The following is an 18886-nucleotide window of genomic DNA, read 5'->3' as shown; positions in this document are numbered from 1 at the left end:
ACAAGGCAAGGGAATACACAATGAATGGTAGGACCCTACGAAGGACAGATGATCAGAGGGATCTTGGTGTGCATGTACATAGATCCTTGAAGGCAGCAGGACAGGTAGCTAAGGTGGTTAAAAAGGCATATGGGATACTTGCCTTCATTAGCTGAGGCATAGAATATAAGAGTAGGGAGGTTATGATGGAGCTGTACAAAACGCTAGTTAGGCCACAGCTGGAATACTGTGTGCAGTTCTGGTCGCCACACTATAGGAAGGATGGAATCTGGAACTCACTGCCTGAAAGGGTGGTAGAGGCAGGAACCCTCACAACATTCAAGAAGCATTTAGATGAGCACTTGAAACGCCATAGCATACAAGGCTACAGACCAAGTGCTGGAAAATGGGATTAGAATAGACAGGGCTTGATGGCCGGCGCAGACACGATGGGCCAAGGGGCCTCTTTCTGTGCTGTATAACTCTATGACTATGACTTTATAAAGGAAGATGATTGTGGCGATTGAAGGTCATAAACGCAGCCCCAGGACATCGCTGCAGGAGTTCCTCAGGGCAGGGTCCTAGGCCCAACCATCTTCAGCTGCTTCATCAATAGTCAGAAGTGGGGATGTTTGCTGATGATTGCAGTGTTCAGTTTCATTCGCAACTCCTCAGATAATGAAGTAGTCCATGCCCGCATGCAGCAAGACCTGGACGACATTCAGGCTTGGGTTGATAAGTGGCAAGTAACATTTGCGCCACACAAGTGCCAGGCAATGACCATCTCCAACGAGAGAGAGAGAGTGTAACTACTGCCGCTTGATATTCAAGGGCATTACCATCGCCAAATCTCAAACCATTAGCATCCTGGGGGGTCACCACTGACCAGAAACTTAACTGGATCAGCCACATAATTACTGGGGCTATAAGAGCAGGTCAGAGGCTGGGTATCCTGCGGTGAGTGCCTCACCTCCTGACACCCCAAAGCCTTGCCACCATCTACAAGGCACAAGTAAGGAGTGTGATGGAATACTCTCGACTTACCTGGATGAGTGCAGCTCCAAGAATACTCAAGAAGCTCGACACCATCCAGGACAAAGCAACCCTCTTGATTGGCATCCCATCCACCACCTTAAACATTCACTCCCTCCACCACCGGTTCACCGTGGCTGCAGTGTGTACCATCTACAAGATGCATTGCAGCAACTCACCAAGGCATCTTTGACAGCACCTCCCAAACCCGCGACCCCTACCACCTAGAAGAACAAGGGAAGAAGGCGCATGGGAACACCACCACCTGCAAGTTCCCCTCTAAGTCACACACCATCATGATTTGGAAATATATCGTCGTTCCTTCATAGCCGCTGGGTCAAAATCCTGGAACTCCCTCCCCAACAGCACTGTAGAAGTACCTTCACCAAACAGGCTGCAGCAGTTCAAGAAGGCAGCTCACCACCACCACCACCGCCATTAGGGGTGGGCAATAAATGCTGGCCTTGCCAGTGAGGCCCACATCCCGTGAATGAAAAAAAAAATGATTAATGTCAAGAACCTTAATAGCTTAAGTTTATCCTCCATATACTTTGGGACATGCCCACTGTGGTGTATGTGCCTTTAAGAGCCCCTGTATACTGTAATGCCGGTAATGGCCACTCGGGCTATATAAGCCTGTATAGTGTCTTGTATCTGTTAGTTCACCTCCAGACTTTGTTCAGTAAACACCTGTGAAACCTACTCCTGCATTCCGTGTCTCCATTAACACACGGATACAACAGTGGCGACGAATTGGAAACGGACTTACCTGCAATTCGGTAGCACCTCAAGGAGATCGATTCCTCAGACGAAAGTCGAAGAAAAACAAGAAAAGAAATAAGGGAAAGGCTGTGGTTTCACCGGCTGGCCGAGCTGGTGGCAGGTACTGCAGTGGTCCTTCCTGTGCGGCGGGCTGGGGCTCCATCGGCTGGCTCTGCAGCGGAGCCGAGCAGCGAAGGCGGAGGTAAACAGAGACAGAGGGGGGGAGCACTCGGGAGACAGCCGGCACTGCAAAGCAGGTCGGCGTTCGGACCAAGCAGAGGGAGGGGAAAGTCCCAGAGAGTCCGGCGGGAACGAGTCTCCACCGATTGAAAAAAAAAACCTATGTAAATAAAAACCGCGGAGAACAGCGTTCTCAGCAGCAACAGCGGCAGGAAAGCGTGGGAAGCGCCATTTTTTGTCTGCAGGGAAGAAAGGAAAGCGCGGGAGGTGCCATTTTTTTTTCAGGATGCCTAAGGCTGGCAATATTAATGCTTTCGATAGCGATATAGAGGATTGGACCACATATGTGGAAAGAGTGGAGGTATATTGCACAGCAAATGAAATAGAAGATAATAAAAAGGCATCAGTACTTCTAAATCTAATGGGCGCAAAGACATACGGGCTGTTAAAAAACTTAATCACTCCAGCCAAACCAAAGGACAAGAATTTTAAGGAGATTGTTGATACCCTACGGGAACACGTAAACCCAACACCGCTGCTGATAGCGGAACGATTCAAATTCTTCAAGAGGAATCAGCACAAGAATGAAAGTAACGCTGATTACCTCACCGAATTAAGGAAGCTGTCAAAGCACTGCCAATTCGGGGCAGGACTGGCAGATTCTCTTCGAGACAAATTCGTCTGCGGTCTCCTAAGTGAAGGAACACAGAAAAGGCTACTTTCTGAGAAAGATTTAACACTGGACAAGGCTTTCAGTATGGCTGTATCATATGAAGCAGCCGCAAGAGGAGCTGCAGAGGTACAGCAAAAGCCACAGGACTTCGGCACCCATGAAATGACACAGGGTTTCGAGAGATGTTATCGCTGCGGCAGATCCACCCATGATCAGAGGGACTGCTGGTTCAAGGACAAAGCATGCAGGCAATGCGGAAAGGTTGGACACATTGCACGTGTATGCCGATCTGGACACAAAAAATCCACGGACAGGAAAAAAAATCAATAAGGAAAAGTACAGAAAGGTACAAATGATGACGGACAGTAGCTCCGAAGACCAGAAGTGCGATAGCGACTCCGGAAACAAGAGACTAAGCTGTCTCAAATTACATAATGTAATTGCCAAAGAAAATTACCAGACCATTTGGGTTACCCTCACGATAGCGGGGTCCCCAGTTAAAATGGAGCTAGATACAGGATTAGCTCTGACCGTCATAAGTCGACGGGATTACGAGCAGCTATTTCCGCATATACCTTTGAAAGACACATCCATTATCTTGAAAACATATACGGGGCAGAAAGTATACCCAAAAGGGAAAATAAAGGTGCCTGTTGTATACAACGGCAAGGAAATACAGAAGTTGTATTTATACGTTCTGTCAGATGGTGGTCCACCGCTGTTGGGACGTGAATGGATCAGGAAGATACGTTTAGACTGGCACTCCATTCAGGCACTGATGGTGACCAGTAAGAAAAAAATGATGACGTCATACCTGAACGATTAAAAGACATCTTGGCTAACGCCAAAGAAGTGTTTCAACAAGAACTAGGAACCTTGAAAGGCGTCACCGCCTCAATAAAAGTGGAAGATGTGGCAATTCCCAAGTTTTTTAAGGCAAGGCCGGTGCCATACGTAATTCGTCCAGCAGTCGAGGCAGAGCTGGAGAATTTGGAAAAGGCAGGCGTATTATCCAAGATAGATTGGAGCGAGTGGGCAACACCCATCGTCCCGGTCATGAAGAAAACGTTGAATAATGATAAATCTGAAGAACAGAGAAAAATTCGCATCTGTGGGGACTTCAAGGTGACTGTAAACCCGGTCCTTCACATGGTACAGTATCCTCTTCCGAGGATAGAAGATATTTTCGCCTCACTATCCGGAGGAAAACGTTTCACCAAAATTGACTTGGCTCAGGCATATCTACAGATGGAGGTTGAAGAGGCCTCTAAAAAGTATCTCACGATAAATACACACAAAGGCCTGTACCAGTACAATCGACTGGTTTTCGGAGTAGCATCAGCTCCAGCTATCTGGCAAAGAGCTATGGAGCAAGTCCTCCAAGGGATTCCGGGGACTCAATGCTACCTAGACGACATCCTTGTAACAGGAGAAAACGACAACGAGCACCTTGCCAATTTGGAGCAGGTGCTCACTAGGTTGAGAGAACGGGGCCTACGAACAAATCGCCCCAAGTGTGAATTTTTCCAGAAACAAATATCATATTGTGGCCACATAATTAACGAGGAAGGGTTGCATAAGTCACCTGAAAAAATTGAAGCGGTCATAAAAGCCCCAGCACCTGAAAATGTCTCACAATTAAGGTCGTTCCTGGGATTGATAAATTACTATCATAAATTTTTACCGAACTTGTCAACTCTTCTGCACCCTCTTAACGAACTGCTACAAACGGGAGTAATTTGGAAATGGAGCGAAGACTGTAAACGTGCCTTCCATAAATGCAAAGGCTTGATCACGTCCAAGGAAGTTTTGGCTCATTACAACCCATCACTGCCAATCAGACTGGCGTGCGATGCATCCCCTTACGGCGTAGGAGCGGTATTATCGCATAGATTCCCTGATGGCTCGGAGCGGCCGATAGCTTTTGCGTCACGCTCATTGAACTCAGCTGAGCGTAACTATGCCCAGATCGACAGGGAAGCACTTAGCCTGGTATGGGGACTGAAGAAATTCAACCATTACCTACACGGACAAAAATTTACCTTGTTGACTGACCATCAACCCCTCGTCTCCATATTCAACCCTAAAAAGGGTGTTCCCATTATGACAGCGCAAAGGCTACAGAGGTGGTCCCTTTTCCTAGGGGCACACCAATATGACATAGAATACAAAGGATCAAAACATCATGGGAATGCTGACGGTTTATCGCGCCTACCGTTGCCAATGGTAGAAGAGGCACCTACAGTGGACCCAGTGGAGATGTTCCACTCAACCATAGTGGAATGTCTACCAGTAACAAATTCTGCCATTGAAAAGGAAACAAGGAATGACCCGACTCTCTCACGAGTCTACGATTTAACGGTGAAGGGATGGCCAGCACATGGCGAACCACTGTTGCCAGCATTCTCGCAAAGAAGAGAACAGCTGTCAGTGTGCCGAGGAACCTTGATGTGTGGATCCAGAGTGGTGATTCCACCCAAACTCCAGGATAAAGTACTAAAGGAGCTTCACGAGGGGCATCTGGGTGGAGTGAAAATGAAGAACCTAGCCAGAGCGTTTGTGTGGTGGCCAGGTATCGATGGAGACATCGAAGAAATGACCAAGAGCTGCCTAGGATGCCAGAAGGTCCAAAACGCCCCACCACAAGCCCCTCTACATCCATGGGAGTGGCCCTCATCTCCATGGCAAAGGGTACACATCGACTTTGCTGGTCCATTTATGGACTCAATGTTCTTAATCGCGGTTGATGCACACTCCAAGTGGCCGGAGGTAATAAAGATGTCCTCCACCACCACGGAAAAACCCATCACAGTATTAAGGACCATATTTGCCAGGAATGGGCTGCCTGAACAGATCTGTTCTGATAATGGACCACAATTTGTGTCCGAAGAATTCAGGAAGTTCTTAAAAAACAATGGGGTTAAGCACTACACGTCTGCCCCATACCATCCCGCCACCAATGGATTGGCTGAAAGGTTTGTCCAGACCTTCAAGAAGGCCATAAAGGCCATGGGTAATGAAGACATAAAACTTCAGCATAAGGTCGATAACTTCTTGTTTGCATACAGGAATGCAACACATGTGGTTACAAACCAAACTCCCGCCATGATGTTCTTCAATAGAAGCCGAAGATGCCGGCTGGATTTGATCAAGCCAAACATCAGAAGGGACGTGGAGAACCGGCAATTTCAAGGCATGAATGAAAGGCCAACTAGAACCTTCCAGATAGGTCAACAAGTTTTAGCCCGGGACTACCGTACCGAGAAATGGCAGCCTGGAACTATTTGCACACGACTAGGACCACTGATGTATACCGTGGACATTGGAGAAAGCATAATAAGGTGCCATGCTGACCAGATCATAGAGTCATCCAAAAAGGGACAACCTACACCACAACTCTATACGCCTAATGATGAAGTAGAGATACCCATAGTATCTACCTCCGATCCGGTGATACTGGAACCAGATGAACCCGACACTGGCATTCAAGCCGAATCGACCTTGCCAAAAGAACCTACTACACCACCAAAACCTACTACACCACCGAGGCGTTATCCGGACCGAGTCAGGAAGCCTCCAGAGAGGCTGGCTTATAATTGATTAACTGCAGCAAATGTATAGATTATTGTTCTTGTAATATGTTAATTAATGATTACTTAAAATATTATGTACTGGTTGTCTAAAAGGGAAGGAATTGTGGTGTATGTGCCTTTAAGAGCCCCTGTATACTGTAATGCCGGTAATGGCCACTCGGGCTATATAAGCCTGTCGAGTGTCTTGTATCTGTTAGTTCACCTCCAGACTTTGTTCAGTAAACACCTGTGAAACTTACTCCTGCATTCCGTGTCTCCATTAACACACGGATACAACACCCACTGTCAATGGAGAAAACCACAGGGACGGTGTCCTTCCATGCATTTTATATTCAGATCATATGGCCTTTCCCCCATTTCTACACTGCAGAAAAGCCCTACCTTCATACCAGTACAATTCTTTTAGATGGAAACAGATGAGTCTGTACACTCACTTGTGAAAAACTGCATTACCAGAATTGCTCCAGTGCCAAGAAGCAAGTGTGGAGAGGGTTTCAATACTTTTGAAATGGTCAGAGGGCTCTAACAGCAATTGAATTAGAAAGTGGGGAAAATAGTAGTTGTACCCCAGATATTTTGATGGGACTAACTTTTTCTCCAGGAGTTTTAGATAGAGACATGCAAATCACATTGTTCCTCAGTTAAAAGGAAACACAACGCACTGTATTTAAAAGTAGTTTAAAATGTCAGTTTCTTCAGCATTCCTTTGTTCTGTGCTTACTGTAGAATTTTAAACCTAGCTGCCAGAAATAGAACTTTATAAAAGAAGTAACCTCAAATCGGAATGCAAGTCTTCAGTGTATACATCGAGATATAACTCGAGCCAAAAAGAATACTGAAAGCACTGTGGGCTCTGAAAGTAGGAATTCTTTCAAACCTTGTATATTCAATTTCGGGTATGCATTCAAAGAGTCAACACGAAGAACATTTTGGCACAGATCTAAAGTACTATTAGATTTATATAGTACTATATTTATTAAACATGACAGCAGTAACTGTCACTGGAACATTAGTAATGCATGAATCGTATTCTACTGTAAGGTTGTACAGCCTTTGATCCTATCCATGATGTTTATCTGGATTGTCAATCATCCACTGAACATATGGTTTTGCTGTAAACACAATTCCAAGGAGTGAGACAGCTGAAAATATCACTGTGTTACCTACAGTAGTAGTGCAGAATACTTTAGAAACCAATTTCAGGCTGATGGGCTGGCAAAGCAGTGGGGTGTCACCCGATGGCCAAAGAGGAGGGGTGGATTAGGCCAGATTCTCCTGGGCCTGCTTCTTCATCAATGCTGCAAGACCTCAGGACTCCTCTTCTCAGATTTCTAAGACCCCTGCCCACAGTACATGCACACTGTAGGAATCTCCCACCACTTTTGACACATACCTTAGGCTATCTTTGGTCTCTCCCTTCCTGCAGTGCAGTCACTTCACAAACAATGGCAGACCCCAGTGTCTCTCCCCAACACTAACCTCCCCCCATCTCACTGCTCTTAGACCCAGAGATATACCTCAACTTAGACCCAGAGATATACCTCAACTATTTCCATTCTCCCCGTGCCTCCAAATCACTCACTTCACTCCCCCACATTCAAAAACACTCCCCTCAGTGCTCCAGACCATATGTGAATGATAAACTCCATATAAAGAATGAGCCCACAGCAAAGGCTGTCGATCTTTCTCTCTTCCTCATCCATTTATCTTCTAAATGTCCATAGATTATGCTACAGTAGTGCCAAAAAAAAGGTTGGCTATCTATAATTTGGTGTATTGTCTGCTAAGAAGTTCTGTACATATGGCATCAGAAGATAAAGTAGGCAGGTGTTGAATATCAGTCTTGAGGCTGGACTGAAGACATTTACCGCAGATCTTAAACCGAAAAGCTGGCATTGGCTGAAAGGGGACAATGAATTAGTCAACTGAGCCCATCTATCTTAGGCAGACTTTGGCAAGTTGATACCGAGGTGCAAAAAACAATGTATTGGAAACTAACGGCTGGATTTTCTCAATGGGGAGCTTCTGGAGGCGGGACTCCCACTTGTCGGGTTTTAGTCCCGCCTACATCGACTTGTGGCCAACCCATGCTATTTTCCCTTGATTGACCTTGTTAAGCCCGCCCAGTGGGATTAGCAGGCCAATTAAGGGAAAGTCAGTTACTGGTGACATCAGCGAGTGACGTTTCATCTGTCAAAAGCTCTTGACAGATGAATGTCAGCGTTTGACGGCTCTGTGAAGGTGTCAAACGCCGACAATCTGTCCTCTAAGTTGAGCCCTTCCACTCATGCTCACTTGATCTCTCCTGAGCAGAAAGCAGAAGGCTGCAGCTTTTGACAGTTCAGCTTTCTGTGCCGGTGAGAAGCGGGACTCCCGAGACCTGAAGGGATGAAGCCTGCAGGAAGAAGTAAAGGTAAGTAAAATTTATTAAAACACTTTAGACTTACCTCACACACTCACCTCTCCACATTTGCACCCATCACTCACCTGCACACCGGACATCTCGACCTCTCCAAACCCCGCAGATCGACGGCCCGCCTCGCTGACCCTGGCGTGGTTCGGAGCCGTCGGGAAGCCCACACTTCAGGGCTGAAAATAGGGATTCTCAAAAAAATTGGCACTAATCCCCTTCCCGCCTCGGGGAGGTGGCTCCCAGCGCTGGTCAGGTACCCGCCTCCTGGGAAGATGGCACGGAGGCGGGTTGGGGGCGGGATGGGTACCCGCCCCCAGATTCTGCCATTTTCCCGGCAGTCCCGCCTCCTTACCCGCCTCCCCAGGGCTGGCAAAATCGCCCCCTAAGTGTAACTGTACCAAACTTTTGAAAAACTTTTATAGAATTACAAAAACAATGAACATTTCCCAGGTATTTGAACAACAGTCAAGATTGCTGCTGAAGACGGGAGGAAAGAAAAAAGTATTATATTCTGAATTAGGTGTTTTAAACAGAAAAGTATGGTCATGCAAGGGCACAAGGTTCTTAAAGGGGCCGGACTTTTAGGTGAGTTTTCTGTCTCCGTTGATGGGGGTTTAATGAATGATGACGATTGCAACACTGATTCTTTCCTGAGTCAAACAGTGCAAACACTTACACAGGATTTTAGCCACATTCAGGACAAATAGTATCTGGCTTTATAGTCAGACAGAAAAAATATGCAGCATTATATCTACCTGTTTAAGTCCAGCCAATGATACCAGGACTTCATCTTCCTTTTGAAGGTTTTCTTTTAGAATCACATCTTGTATTTTGCCTGTACCAAAAATAATTTAAAGCAGATTTGGTCTACTTAAAAAGATATGCAATGTTGTGTTAGAATAGTAACTGCTTTTATAAATATGTAGCAGTTGGTGCATCTGAACAGTAATATTTCATAATTTTGTACCTGCAGTGCCTAAAGATAAAACCCAAACATCACCTGAATATTGATAACGTATCTACTTAGAATGCATGAAACACTGGTATGATAAAACCATGCAAAACCTCCGAGGGATATATTATTTAGTCAGTAGATTCTGGGTAAAAAAGGACACTTGAAGGACAACAAAATAATTTCTGAAAGTCATTCTACTCCAGAACATCTAGGTAAACTGTGTGTTAAAAAACACAGTAATTTTGCAATAAGATGGCATACATCTTGGCACAGATTTTGCTGAAAAAATAATGGCGTCTGAACGACGCACACCGTTATTAATTCACAAATCGGCTAGCAACTTGTGGCGAGGAAGAGATACCCCTTTAATTATGAATTACCACAAGTTGCTTGACAATTTGTGCCGCTCCACCGATAGCTTCGCAAAAACGGCATCTCACCCTTAAACTCCCCATGAGTTTCATGAAGTTTCTGCATTTGCACATTAATTGCCTATTAAACTTGCCACAGAAAGTTAAGTCTAGTAATTAACAGCGTAAATACACTTTTAATGATATGATAATTGTTAATGACTGCCAATCAACCTCTCTTTCCCAGAAAGTGAACAATTAGAAGTGTGGAGTCTCATCCCTTCAGGTTGTGAATTGTTTTAGGCGATTTAAAAACGTCAATTTTTTTTTTAATTGTTACATTTTTTTTCTCTCTTAAGCCAATCTTTCTTTCCCTCATTATTTCTCTTTCTATACCTGATTTGACATTGAATTCACCGGTCTAATTCATCGTCCTTCTCAGTCCTTCCTCTGTTTATTTCTCAATCCTTTAATCTCATTAATTAAGGAGCTACACGGTTTGTGTTCCATTGTTCACCAAGGTCCCAGATGCCCTGTTGACCTCGCTGCGCTATCAGCTCACACTTCCACCAACTTTGTGGGCAAAATTTTTTAAAACCTAAACGTGCACCAACAAGTTTAGCTAACTGCGAGATGCCGTGATCTAGCAAAATCCAGACCAATAAGTCTCAAGAGCATAAGAAATAGGAGCAGGAGTAGGCCCTTCGAGCCTGCTCCACCATTTAATAAGATCATGGCTGTTCTTCTACCTAATCTCCACTTTTCCGCCCTATCCCCATATCCCTCCATTCCCTTAGTCTCCAAAAATCTTGAGTGAAGAAATTTCTCCTCATCTCAGTCCTAAATGGCCAACCCCTTATCCTGAGACTAAAGGCTGGATTTTATCAATGGAGGCGTGTAGGAGGTGGGACTACAACTTTTGGGGTTGTAGTCCCGCCTCCATCGAGTTGTGGCCAACACACTCGATTTTCACTTGATTGACCTTGTTGAGCCCGCCCAGCAGGCCAATTAAGGGCCACCCGGCAACAGGTGACATCACAGATTGACATTTCATCTGTCAAGAGCTTTTGACAGATGAAATATCAGCGTTTGACAGCTCTTTGAAGCTGTCAACACTGAGAATCTGTACTCTAAGTTAATTCCTTCCTCTCAGGCTGATTTAGAGATCTCTCCAGAACAGAAAGCTGAATGCTGCAACTTTTGACAGCTCGCGGCCATTCTGCTTTCTGTGCCGGTGAGATGAGGGACTCCTGAGACCTGAAGGAAGGAAGCCTGTAAAGGTAAGTAAAACTTTTTTAAACACTTTAAACACACCAAACACACTTGCCTCTGCACGCATGCACCCATCACTCACCTGAACACAGGACATCTCGAACCCTCCAAGTCCTTCAGCCCGACGGTCCGCCTCGCCAACTTGGCGTGGTTTGGAGCCGTCGGGAAGCCCACACTTCAGGGATAAAAATAGGGATTAAGCTAAAAATTGCCTGTTAACTACCTGTTAACAGGCAGTTAATTGGCACTAATCCCCTTCCCACCTCGGGGAGGCGGCTCCCAGCACAGGTCGGGTACCCGCCTCCTGTGAAACGGGCATGGAGGCGGGTTGGGGGTGGGATAGGTTCGTGCCCCCCAATTTCGCGATTTTAACCCCCCACACGCCTCCAATCCCGCCTCAACGGCCCGATGAAATTCGAGCCCTATGACTCCGAGTTCTATACTCTCCAGTCAGGGGAAATACTCTCTCAGCATCTACCCTGTCAAACCCTCCAAGAATTTTATACGTTTCAATGAGATCATCTCTCATTCGTCTAAACTCCAGAGAATATCGGCCCATTCTACTTAATCTCTCCTCATAGGACAACCCTCTCATCCCAGGAATCAATCTAGTGAACCTTTGTTGCACCCCCTCTAAGGCAAGTATGTCCTTCTTTAGGTAAGGAAACCAAAACTATACACAGTACTTCAGGTGTGGTCTCGCCAAACCCTATATAATTGCAACAAGGCTTCCTTACTCTTATACTCCAACCCCTTTGCAATAAAGGCCAACATACCATTTGCCTTTCTAATTGCTTGCTGTACTTGCACGTTAACATTCTGTGATTCGTGTACAAGGACACCCAAATCCCTCTGAATACCAACATTTACCAGTCTCTCACCTTTTAAAAAATATTTTGCTTTTCTATTCTTCCTACCATTTCACATGTTCCCACATTATACTCTATCTGCCACCTTCTTTCCCACTCAGTTAACCTGTCTATATCCCTTTCCAGCCTCCTCACAGCTTACTTTCCCACCTAGCTTTGTATCATCAGCAAACTTGGATACAGTACACTCAGTCCCCTCATGACCCGTTTATCCCTGTTTTCTGTCCTTTAACCAATCCTCAATCCAAGCTAATATATTACCCCAAATCCCATGAGCCGTAATCTTGTGTAACAACCTCTTTTTTGGCACCTTACTGAATGCCTTTTGAAAATCCAAATACACTACATCTACAGAATCCTCATTATCTACCCTGCTAGTTACATCCTCAAAAAACTCTAGTAGATTTGCCAAACACTATTTCCCTTTCATAAAACCATTTTGACTCTACCTAATCATACTGTGATTTTCCAAATGCCTGGTGCAACGTCCCTAATAATAGATTCTAGCATTTTCCCTACTACTGATGTCAGGCTAACTGGCCTATAGATCCCTGTTTTCTCTCCCCCTCCTTTCTTGAATAGCGGGGTTACATTTGCTCCTTCTAATCATGGGGACCGTTCTAGAATCTAGGGAATTTTGGAAGATCACAACCAATGCACCCACTATCTCTGCAGCCACCTCTTTTAGAACCCTCAGATGTGGGCCATCAGGTCCAGGGGATTTGTTGACTTTTAGTCCCATTAATTTCTCCAGCATTTGCACTTTTATCATTCATGTTTTTTTTCTAGAAATTTATATAATAGCAGACGTCATTTATGCATCACTGAAATTGTTAAAGCTTACAATGAATGACACTGAAAATGTAATAGATTGAACAGAGCAGTTTTTATTCTTCAGTTTAACGCAGGTGGTCCATAACATCAAGTAAAGTGATAAATATTGGCCCTGAATTTCCACCAGTTTCTCCCGATCTCCGGTCATAGCTTTGGAGATTAACAGAACCACTGGAGAATCGGCGTAAATGGCCGTTCACACCATATATCTGGGGGTTTGATGATCTAACACCGGAGAACCCCAATGGAAGTCCCAGGCAATAACTTACATTTGTGCCTCATTACAAACATTGCAAATCAGTTCACATATTAAATTAGGAACATAGGAACAGAAGTAGGCCATTCAGCCCCTTGAGCCTGTACTACCATTTAATTAGATCATGGCTGATCTGTACCTCAACTCTATTTACCCGCCTTTGCTCCATATCCCTTAATATCCTTAGCTAACAAAAATCTATCTATCGCAGTTTTGAATTTTTCAATTGACAGCTTTTGGAGGTAGCGAGTTCCAGATTTCCACTACCCTGTGCGTGAAGAAGTTCTTCCTGACATGATCCCTGAACGACCTAGCTCTAATTTTAAGGGTATGCCCCCTTGTTTTGGACTCCCCCACCAGAGGAAATTGTTTCCTCTATCTATCTTATCAAATCCTTTAATCATCTTAAACGCCTCAATTAGATCACTCCTTAATCTTCTATACTCAAGAGAATACGAGCCTAGTCTATGCAACCTGTCCTCATAATCTAACCCTTTAAGCCCTGGTATCATTCTGGTGAATCCGCACTGCACCCCCTCCAAGGCCAATATATCCTTCCTGAGAAGTGAACTGAAACGCAGTACTCCAGATTCAGTCTAACCAGAGCTTTTTTCACAGTAGCACAACTTCCACCCCTTTGTATTCTAGCCCCCTTGAAATTAGCCTTTTATTTTTTTGCTGTACCTGTCCACTAGATTTGAGTGATTTCTGTACCTGGACCCCTAAATCTCTACTCCACCACAGTTCCTAGCTTCTCACCAGTTAGAAAATACTCTGATCTACCTTTCTTAGGTCCAAAGTGGATGACCTCACACTTCCCTACATTGAACTCATCTGACACAGTTTTGCCCACTCACTTATTCTATCAATGTCTCTTTAACAACTTTCTGCTCCCATCTACACTGTTGATTGTACCACCTAACTTAGTGTCATCAGGAAACTTGGATATATGGCTCTCTGTTCCTTTATCTAAGTCATTGATAAATATAGTGAAAAGTTGATGCCCCAGTACATATCCCTGGGGGACACCACTAGCTACATTCTGTCAATTGAAGTACATACCCATTATCCCTACTCTCTGTCTCCTACCTCCTAACCAATTCCCTACCCATGTCAATAGGTTGCCTCTAATTCTATGCGCTTTCTTTTTTGCTAGCAGTCGCTTGCATGGAACCTTCTCGAATCCCTTCTGGATGTCCATATAAATGCATCACGGGAGAGGCCTGAGGAGATGTAAACAGAGCAGCGGCAGCAGAATCGGCAGATCGCAGAAAACAAACAGCGAGGGAATTTGAGAAAAAAATCAAGGAGTGACATCACAGGACAGCAGGTAGGTGTCTGGTTGGTGAGTATTACAATGATTTTTTTCTCTAAGCTAGGGCAGAAGAGCTGGGGAACTATAACGATTACTTTATTAAATTAATAACAACTAGATAAACTAATTCATTAATATAACTATAAATAATTGTTTGAATACAAACTTTAACTAATTAAATTAATTCAGGCAATCAATAAACAAATAAATAAAAGAATGTGTCGAGACTGTAGTATGTGGGAGTTTGTGGACAGAGAGACTGTCCCGGATTTCCACATCTGCAGGAAATGTCTCTGCCTTCAGTCACACTGGCTCAGAGTCAATGGCCTAGAAATTCATTGTAGCCACTTTTGGGGCGGTAAAGTCGGGCGGCCGCTAAAGTTTGCGCCCGGCGCAAAATCGAGGCCACTTCTGCGATATTCATTAGCTTCGCCCTAAGAGTTTGCTCGAGCGCTAAAACTGGCGCTGCACGCCTCTCTTTAGGCGCTAAGCCGGAGGTGCTGAGCGAGAGCGCCGAGGCCGGGCGCAGCGCAGGTGCGGCCATCTCGTGATTGACAGCAGACACCCTGGCGCCGGCCAGCTCTTAAGGGGGAAGGGTCGACTTGGTCTGCTGCCACGCCCTGGATAGTGGAGCCCTCCAGCTAGGCCTGAACACTGCTGCTGGACCCAAATAGCGCCTGAAGCCATGCAGAAGGCCCGTGAACGAGCGCAGCGCTTCTCAGAGCATGATCTGAGTGTGCTGGTTGGTGGTGTGGAGAAGAGGCGCCATGTTTTGTACCCGGACAATGGCAGGAAGGCGCCGGTCCGCGTCTACCGGAGAGCCTGGAGGCATGTCGCCAGCAAGGTGTCAGCCAACAGCGAGGTCCCCAGGACCGGTGTCCAATGCCGCAAAAAGTTTAATGACCTCACTCGGATTGTCAGGGTGAGTACCCTTTCCAGTGTCCTCCTCATCCTTGCATGTGCACCTCACATTATGGGCAAAGGGACCTGAAAGCCCTAATGGCCAGCCCTCATCCAGCAGCTATGGGACAGGCATGAACATCAATTGCACATTCTGCACTTAACACACTGGCCAAGCTATTCCACCATGGGAGGCAGTGCACACAAGATCAGGGCTACACACTGGCCAGGCTATTCCACCATGGGAGGCAGTGCACACAAGATCAGGGCGACACACTGGCCAGGCTATTCCACCATGGGAGGCAGTGCACACAAGATCAGGGCTACACACTGTACTTAGAGGCCGTCCTTTCTCTTGCAGGCCAAGCTGGCCAATAATAAGAAGAGCCGGTCTGCGACCGGGGGAGGTCGACCCCAGATCCAGCCGCTGACCGAGCTGCAACATCGCGTGGAGCGCATCATGGGTGGCCGGGTGATTGGCCCCGTTGCATGTGGAGATGCCGACCCTGTTCTGGGCACCAATGGTAAGGACATCACCTTTTGGACCTCTCTCGTCCCACTTGCGCATCAGATCTACATCCTTTGCCACTGTCCGACCAATGCGCTGAATGCCACCACTCATGCATCCCTCGCTGACGCCCTCTCCTCACTCTAAAGCTACTCTTGTGCCTTCCTGCTTTCAGATGGTGAGGAGGAGGTCCCTGAACTTGCCAGTGACAGCCCCTCAGAAGAGGAGCAGGAGGAGGAACAAGAGGAAGGCGGCCCATCAGGGGAACCCTCAGCCGCGGCAACCCATGCGAATGTAGGGGACACGTCTTCCCTGGAGGGGAGCGTGGCGGAAGTGTCGGAGGGGAGGGGAGCTCATGGGACCTGCGGCCTGCAGAAACGCGGGAGGGGGGTGGAAGCTCAGCGGCCTTCTCCCCAGAGGGGGGAAGGGTCGGAGGGGAGTCCAATTGCTGGGCCCAGCGGCGTCCAGCAACGCAGGAAGGGTCGGCCAGCTCGGCGGCCTTCTCCCCAGAGGGAGAGTCCGGCCTCCAGTCCGGAGATGGTCTTCGCCGAGGAGATGGAACGCCTCGAGGACTTGTCCGCGGACTTGGAGCGCCGGCACACGGAGCTCATGGGGGTAGTGGCACGGTTGCCTGAGGCCATTGAGTCCCTCTCTCGGAGTGTGACCGACGTCGGAGCCTCACAGGCCATCAGTTTGGCGGAATTCGGGGCAGAGCAGGCAGCGAGTCGGGCGGCATTCGGGGCAGCTCAGGCAGCGAGTGGGCAGCTGATCAGTGGTGCCGTGCAGTCACTGGGTGCTCTGATGAGGTCACTGAACAGGTCAACACGGGCACTCACTGCTGCCACACTCGCTGTGTCAGCCAGGCATCGCCAGGGCACCCGGTGCGCTGCAGCAGCACAGCGGTCTGTCCCTCGGCAGATTGGTGCACATGCTGCAGTGCTGGCCCGGGCGAGTGCCAGTGTCTCAGGCGACCAGCGAGCGCCTGCCATCCGCCAGCTTGCCCCCATTCCTCCAGCCGCCACTGCCACTCCCCCAGTGGAGCTGCCAGGAGCTGCTGCAGCGACTGATGCTGGCCAGCCACAGCTGCAGCAGTCAACAGCCGCCCGCTCGACGGCCAGACCTCGACTAGGCCGACCCCCAAGGGCATCTGCCGTCACGACATGTGCCCCTCTGGAGCCTGCCCCCAGCCTTGCAGCAGCCAATGGCCTTACTTTGAGGAGGAGCAGCAGGGCGGGCAGGGGCCACACAAAGATGGCCAAGGCATCGCCCTAGCGGGCCAAAAAGTCGAATGTGTGGCCAGTTGTGTTTGTTTTTTGAGGCCGAGAATTGGATGTTTGTTTTTTGAGGCCGAGAATTGGATGTTTGTTTTTTGAAGGCCGAGAATTGGATGTTTGCTTTGTGAAGGCCGAGAATTGGATGTTTGTTTTTTGAAGGCCGAGAATGTGATGTTTATTTTTTGAAGGCCGAGGATGACGGCCATTTTAGTTGCACTGTTTTGTTAATCCTCTCCAGGTTGTGGGAGCGAGTAATGTGTTTGAGTGTTTTTTGGGGGTTTCGTCTGTTTTTGGTTTTCATGTGGGAAGGGCCCTGAGTTTGTACAATAAAGCATTTTATTTATTAACATTGTCCATGTTTGATCTTTGAAGTGTTTGTTGCCTTAACTGGCTGAGGGCTTGCGGAGCGGCTGCAATCATGTTCTTTCATTGGCACAAGCCATTCCCTGACAGGGGGCCTAGAAGTGACGTTCAATAAGCCGCCGACGGGCGGCCCTTGGACCTTGTGCCTCCCTCCTGGGCTGGTACTCCTCGTCCTCCTCCTCCTCATGCTCCTCCTGCTCCTCCTCCTGAGGTGGTGGTCCAACGTGAGGTGGCAGTGCCCGAGTCCTGCGGATAGCCAGGGTGTGCAGCATGCAGCAAACGACGACGAATTGGGAGACTCGCTCCTGCGAATACCAGAGGGCTCCCCCGGAGCGATCGAGACAGCGGAACCGTTGCTTGAGGACGCCGATTGTTTGTTCTATGATGTTCCTAGTCGCTTGATGGCTCTCGTTGTATGCCTCTTCAGCAGGGGTCGTGGGCGCACGGAGCGGGGTCATGAGCCAGGTACACAAAGGATAGCCTTTGTCTCCGATAAGCCATCCTCTTGGGTGAGGCTGTGCCTGGAACATGTCAGCCACAGTTGTCTGTCGCAGGATAAAGGCATCGTGGCTGCTGCCTGGAAAGCGGGCATTGACAGCTAGGATGCGCTGCCTGTGGTCACACACCAGCTGTACGTTGAGGGAATGGTAGCCCTTCCGGTTGCGGTAATCCTCGGCATGCTCCAGAGGTGCCCGCAAAGCCACATGCGTGCAGTCAATGGCGCCCTGCACCATGGGGAAGCCCGCTATTCTTGCAAATCCCACTGCACGCTGCTGCTGCTTGTCCAGGGTCATGGGGAAGGAGATGAATTGATGTCTCCTTCTGAAAAGGGCTTCGGTTACCTGGCGGATGCAGCAATGCACGGCGAACTGGGAGATGTTAGCGATGTCCCCAGTAGCGGATTGGAAGGAGCCGGTGGCATAGAAGTTGAGAGCCACCGTCACCTTCACTGCCACCGACAGAGACGTCCTGCGCATCAGCTGTGGCTGCAGATCTCTGTGAAGCAGCTGGCAGATGTCTGCAACCACCTCCCTTCTGAATCGCAGCCTCCTAACACACATCGCGGCAGACATGGTCAGATAGGAGGACTGCTGGCGGTATACCCTGGGTGGGTAAGGCCTCAGTTGGCGACGCCTGTTGCCCCCTCTGCGTCTAGCCAGGGCTGCCACTCTCTCACGGCGTCTGTAAGCCCTTCTGGCATAAGGCTGAAAGTCAGTGTTGGCACCCAATGCAGCCCCCATTATATGCTGGCAAACACTGAGCTCTCAATGAAGGCAAAGATCATTGCTAAGCTCTGGCCTGAGCCAAAAATACCTGTCCTAGGGTTGGTCCAAACCAGTAAGCTCTCCTCCTTGGTC

At 47.7% G+C, this 18886-nt stretch overlaps 1 protein-coding gene across 2 annotated transcripts in view; it reads right to left on the bottom strand.

Annotated features, from left to right (window-relative positions):
• tbc1d5 (TBC1 domain family, member 5) overlaps positions 1-18886 on the bottom strand; it is a 508566-nt gene that overhangs the window by 57497 nt on the left and 432183 nt on the right. For both annotated transcript variants that reach the window (XM_085988017.1, XM_085988016.1), the window contains one exon: positions 9388-9467. In XM_085988017.1, coding sequence (XP_085844143.1) covers positions 9388-9467 — 80 coding nt within the window. The remainder of the gene's footprint in view (positions 1-9387; positions 9468-18886) is intronic.

This window comes from Somniosus microcephalus, chromosome 5 (genome assembly GCF_052327205.1).
Source record: "Somniosus microcephalus isolate GS21.2 chromosome 5, FLI_Smic_1.0, whole genome shotgun sequence".
Taxonomy (NCBI): domain Eukaryota; kingdom Metazoa; phylum Chordata; class Chondrichthyes; order Squaliformes; family Somniosidae; genus Somniosus; species Somniosus microcephalus.
Note: the sequence above shows the minus strand (reverse complement) of the source record. Positions and strands in the feature narration are given on the sequence as shown.